The following is a 5,835-nucleotide window of genomic DNA, read 5'->3' on the forward strand; positions in this document are numbered from 1 at the left end:
TCCTGGGTTACTGTAACGGCCGACGCGGGGGATGGCGGGATATGACACTGGGCGGTGCCTAACGAGGGAACCCCGCCCCTCCTGGTACACACCTCCACCACGCCCCCTTCTGACCTGTATGGAGAGAAGAGATGGAAGAAGAACACGTGGAGATCCGAGAGAGACTGCAGGGGGCGCTCCGCCCCTACGGGTTCCACATCTACCCCTTCCAGGTGTGTACTACCCCCCCCCACCCCTATGGGTTCCACATCTACCCCCTCCAGGTGTGTACTACCCCCCCTCCACCCCTATGGGTTCCACATCTACCCCTTCCAGGTGTGTACTGCCCCCCTCCGCCCCTACGGGTTCCACATCTACCCCTTCCAGGTGTGTACTACCCCCCCCCCCACCCCTATGGGTTCCACATCTACCCCCTCCAGGTGTGTACTACCCCCCCCCCACCCCTATGGGTTCCACATCTACCCCTTCCAGGTGTGTACTGCCCCCCTCCGCCCCTACGGGTTCCACATCTACCCCTTCCAGGTGTGTACTACCCCCCCCCCACCCCTATGGGTTCCACATCTACCCCCTCCAGGTGTGTACTACCCCCCCCCCTCCACCCCTATGGGTTCCACATCTACCCCTTCCAGGTGTGTACTACCCCCCCCTCCACCCCTACGGGTTCCACAGCTACCCCTTCCAGGTGTGTATTACCCCCCTCCACCCCTATGGGTTCCAGATCTACCCCTTCCAGGTGTGTATTACCCCCTCCCCCACCCCTATGGGTTCCACAGCTACCCCTTCCAGGTGTGTACTACCCCCCCCTCCACCCCTATGGGTTCCACAGCTACCCCTTCCAGGTGTGTATTACCCCCCTCCACCCCTATGGGTTCCAGATCTACCCCTTCAAGGTGTGTATTACCCCCTCCCCCACCCCTATGGGTTCCACAGCTACCCCTTCCAGGTGTGTATTACCCCCTCCCCCACCCCTATGGGTTCCACAGCTACCCCTTCCAGGTGTGTACTACCCCCCCCCCCTCCACCCCTATGGGTTCTATATCTACCCCTTCCAGGTGTGTATTACCCCCTTCCCCCACCCCTATGGGTTCTATATCTACCCCTTCCAGGTGTGTATTACCCCCCTCCCCCACCCCTATGGGTTCTATATCTACCCCTTCCAGGTGTGTATTACCCCCCTCCCCCACCCCTATGGGTTCCACAGCTACCCCTTCCAGGTGTGTACTACCCCCCCCTCCACCCCTATGGGTTCTATATCTACCCCTTCCAGGTGTGTACTACCCCCCCTCCACCCCTATGGGTTCTATATCTACCCCTTCCAGGTGTGTATTACCCCCTCCCCCACCCCTATGGGTTCCACAGCTACCCCTTCCAGGTGTGTATTACCCCCTCCTACCACTAGGGGGCGCTAAAACTCTTTGGGTTCCAGGTGTGTATTACCCCCCCCCCCCTCCTACCACTGGGGGCGTTACAGTCCTATGGGTTCCATATCTACCCCTTTGAGGTGTGTATTACCCCCTCCTACCACGGGGGGGGGGGGGGGGGGGGGGCGCTAAAGCCCTATGGGTTCCTGATATATTCCTTCCAGGTGTGTATTACCACCCCCCCCTCCTACCACCAGGGAGAGCTGCAGCCATATGGGTTCCAGATCTGCCCTTTCCAGGTGTGTTTTACACCCACCTGCTCCTTCGAGGTTTTTTTATCACCCCACCCTGCCACTGAGGGTGCTACAGCCCTATGGGTTCCAGATATACCCCTTTTCAGGTGTGTTTTGCCCCTCTGTGCCTGTGGTGTGATGTGGCTCAGTGGGGTAGATCTCATACGATGATAGAACTGGCTCAGTGGGTAAGACCCCTGCATGATTTATTCCCGGAGTTCTTCTCATTTCAGGTGGGTTGGTACAATGCGGTCCTGGACCCCGTCTTCCACCTCTCGTACCCCGGGGACACGCTGGCGTTTGTGGTGATTAGCGCCCCCTCCATGTTTACGAACTCATTCAGACCTTTCCTGAAGGAGAAGAAGCTTCAGAGTCTTCAGGATCCGATCGACCAGTGCGTCGCCCATCACATGACGCTGGCCAAGGAGGTAACACGGAACGCCGCATTCACTGTACTGCGTCACATCCTATTGGTTGAGTGAACAGAAGTCCGATCCCTGGGGGAGGGGGGATTCTACAAAGTAACAGAATTTAAGAGAACCTGTCACTAGGAGACGTAATATTGTGTCATGTGATGGACTCTGTTGTATCTGATTGGTCCTCTGTGTGTCCTTCAGCACTTCCCATCCCACCAAGTGGACATCATCTACGACTACGAGCTCCACCCCAACCGGCGACCCAAAGTCCTCATGCAGACAGCGGCCCATGTGTCCGGAGCTGCCTACTATTACCAGAGGAAAGACGTACCTGAAGATCCCTGGGAGAAGAGGGTGAGGAGTCCTGGGGGAGGAGAGGAATCGCGGGGAGAAGAGGGTGAGGAGTCCTGGGGGAGGAGAGGAATCGCGGGGAGAAGAGGGTGAGGAGTCCTGGGGGAGGAGAGGAATCGCGGGGAGAAGAGGGTGAGGAGTCCTGGGGGAGGAGAGGAATCGCGGGGAGAAGAGGGTGACGAGTCCTGGGGGAGGAGAGGAATCGCGGGGAGAAGAGGGTGAGGAGTCCTGGGGGAGGAGAGGAATCGCGGGGAGAAGAGGGTGAGGAGTCCTGGGGGAGGAGAGGAATTGCGGGGAGAAGAGGGTGAGGAGCCCTAGGGGACGAGAGGAATCGCGAGCAGAGAGGGTGAGGAGCCCTAGGTGAGGAGAGGAATCACGAGGAGAGAGGGTGAGGAGCCCTAGGGGAGGAGAGGAATCGCGAAGAGAGAGGGTGAGGAGCCCTAGGGGAGGAGAGAGGGTGAGGAGCCCTAGGGGAGGAGAGGAATCACGAGGAGAGAGGGTGAGGAGCCCTAGGGGAGGAGAGAGGCTGAGGAGCCCCTAGGGGAGGAGAGGAATCATGAGGAGAGATGATGAGGTGCCCCTAGGGGAGGAGAGGACTCACGAGGAGAGACGGTGAGGAGCCCTAGGGGAGGAGAGGAATCGCGAGGAGAGAGGGTGAGGAGCCCTAGGGGAGGAGAGGAATCGCGAGGAGAGAGGGTGAGGAGCCCTAGGGGAGGAGAGGAATCGCGAGGAGAGAGGGTGAGGAGCCCCTCGGGGAGGGGAGGGGAGGAGAGGAATCGCGAGGAGAGAGGGTGAGGAGCCCCTAGGGGAGGAGAGGAATCGCGAGGAGAGAGGGTGAGGAGTCCTGGGCAGGAGAGGAATCACGGGGAGAAGAGGGTGAGGAGCCCTAGGGGACGAGAGGAATCACGGGGAGAAGAGGGTGAGGAGCCCTAGGGGACGAGAGGAATCACGAGGAGAGAGGGTGAGGAGCCCCTCGGGGAGGGGAGGGGAGGGGAGGAGAGGAATCGCAAGGAGAGAGGGTGAGGAGCCCCTAGGGGAGGAGAGGAATCACGAGGAGAGAGGGTGAGGAGTCCTGGGCAGGAGAGGAATCACGGGGAGAAGAGGGTGAGGAGCCCCTCGGGGACGAGAGGAATCACGAGGAGAGAGGGTGAGGAGCCCCTCGGGGACGAGAGGAATCACGAGGAGAGAGGGTGAGGAGCCCCTCGGGGACGAGAGGAATCACGAGGAGAGAGGGTGAGGAGCCCTAGGGGAGGAGAGAGGCTGAGGAGCCCCTAGGGGAGGAGAGGAATCGCGAGGAGAGAGGGTGAGGAGCCCCTAGGGGAGGAGAGGAATCGCGAGGAGAGAGGGCGAGGAGCCCCTAGGAGAGGAATCACGAGGAGAGAGGGTGAGGAGCCCTAGGGGAGGAGAGAGGCTGAGGAGCCCCTAGGGGAGGGGAGGAGAGGAATCACGAGGAGAGAGGGTGAGGAGCCCTAGGGGAGGAGAGAGGCTTAGGAGCCCCTAGGGGAGGGGAGGAGAGAGGGTGAAGAGCATTTGTTTTATTTTATTTTTTTCTTATAAAGGCTTTTATTTTGGCTGAAGTTCCTCAGACTGTCCACCAGGTGTCCCCCTCTGTTGGATTTGCTGTTTTCCAGTTTCTAATTCCTCCTTTTTGTATTATTCTTCTTGTTGCAGAAGATGTTCGGCGTTTGCATTCACCCGATCTATGGCGGTTGGTTCGCCATCCGCGCTGTGCTGGTGTTTACCGAAGTCCGGGCCCCTGGCTTGGAGAAGCTGGACCCTATAGACTGCGTCCCGAGCCGGGAGGACCGCATCCGCCTGCTGGAGAACTTCAACTTTAACTGGCGGGACGGGAAGTACCGCGACGTGCTGCCGGCGGAGGAGAAGTACTCCGAGGACCAGACGCTTTACTTCTCTACCCCACCCGCGGAGAGGATGAAGCTGCTGGAAGTGTGGGGGCACCTGCCCCCCAGCCCCCCCTGCTGAACCTCAAAAAAAGTCATTCTCAGGTTGAAGGGCGGCTCCGTCCATAACTGATATCACATTTCCTGTAGCACATTCTACCTCTTCCCACCAGGAATCTTTCCTTCCACCCACTTACTGTTACAAACCAAAATGGCGGTGTCCCCTCCCCCCCCCCCAGCGTATAGACAAATCGTTGCGGAGTGACACCTACATCATGATGTCACAGGAGGGGCGGAGTCATGACTATTGCCATTGGAATCTCTTGGACCACCCATGCATAGATGGAGTGACCTTTGACCCGTCTTCCAATCTCTCATCTTTCCCCAGTAGATTTCCGGACACTTTACCCACCGAGCAATCCCCTCCCCCACTGCTGTTACTAGATGTGCTCAGGGTTCCCCGCCATCAGGGGGGGTAAACTGAATTTTAGAACTTTTAAAAATAAATAAATCTTTATTTTGTAATAATAATAACAGGAGGATAATAACTGAAGAGTCTTCCTGATGAAGAATCTGATCTTTATTTTTAGATATTTATGTTCGTGTGATCAATGAGAAGAAAATTGTATCAATGTCTCAAATCTGATTCTATTTATATTTACACAAGGAGGAAGCTGTGGTTGTGTGGGGGTTTTGTGTGTTTTTTTTTTTTTTTTTTTTCTTGTTTCTTTTTTCCTTGTTTTTGTTTTTTTTCCATATATTATTATTATTATTATTATTTTATTTAGTTTTTTTTTTTTTTTTTGCTAGGCAATCTTTATTTATAAATAACTGACAACATGAAGAAAGACTTTATATCAGTAAAATGCTGAATTCAGATGACACTAAATTGGAAAAGAACATTTGTCTGGTTATCTGTAATGTGAGATCAATAAAGATCTTCAGATCAGACAAAACGAGATCTGTGTGTGCGTTTTGTTACATTTTATTCATAGATATTTCCTTGATGTTTGATTTCTGATGGAGGGGCCCCTGGATTTGTATTATTTTAGGTCTGATTTATAAATCAGCTGAATGGCCACAATATGACTGACATGACAAATATACCGCTGGATTAAAAAAAAATATTGCACAATAAAAGTGGTTGTAAACCTCAGACGTGAAATCTGAACAAAGCCTATTCCTCTATATCAGGGGGAGGCAACCCGATGCCCTCCAGGTGTTGTGGAACTACATTTCCCATGAGGCATTGCAAGGCTGGCCATTACAATTACTCCCAGAGGCATGATGGGACTTGTAGTTCTGTAAGGGCTGGAGGGCCCCTGGGTTGCCTCCCTCTGCTAGTATATACAGAGGGGGGAATAACGATCGTCTCCCCTGCAGATGGTGGAAGTTTTACCCACTTCCATAGAAATGAAGGGTCTATCATTGTTATCAGAGGTGTATTTTATATGATGGAGACAGAATATCAACCAAAAATCCTGAAAAAAAATGCAAATGTTATAAATGGAGT

The 5,835-nt window shown here is 54.5% G+C and overlaps 1 protein-coding gene across 6 annotated transcripts; it reads left to right on the top strand.

The window, feature by feature from the left end:
- Nucleotides 1-61: 61 nt before the first annotated feature.
- On the top strand, nt 62-5,281 carry MMACHC (metabolism of cobalamin associated C). 6 transcript variants are annotated; one of them, XM_077450788.1, is made up of 4 exons: nt 62-212; nt 1,888-2,082; nt 2,272-2,424; nt 4,093-5,281. In XM_077450788.1, the coding sequence occupies exons 1-4, from the start codon at nt 132-134 to the stop codon at nt 4,402-4,404; spliced, it is 741 nt and encodes a 246-aa protein (XP_077306914.1). In that variant the 5' UTR covers nt 62-131; the 3' UTR covers nt 4,405-5,281. The 6 variants fall into 6 exon arrangements, with proteins under 6 accessions (XP_077306914.1, XP_077306915.1, XP_077306916.1 ...); XM_077450789.1 differs by having other exon boundaries at nt 2,272-2,467; nt 4,093-4,399; XM_077450790.1 differs by lacking the exon at nt 62-212 and adding an exon at nt 450-522.
- Nucleotides 5,282-5,835: the final 554 nt, after the last annotated feature.

The sequence above is a fragment of the Lithobates pipiens genome, unplaced genomic scaffold (assembly GCF_037356315.1).
Source record: "Lithobates pipiens isolate NorthernLeopardFrog02 unplaced genomic scaffold, aLitPip1_a1.2 Scaffold_23, whole genome shotgun sequence".
NCBI classification, from domain to species: domain Eukaryota; kingdom Metazoa; phylum Chordata; class Amphibia; order Anura; family Ranidae; genus Lithobates; species Lithobates pipiens.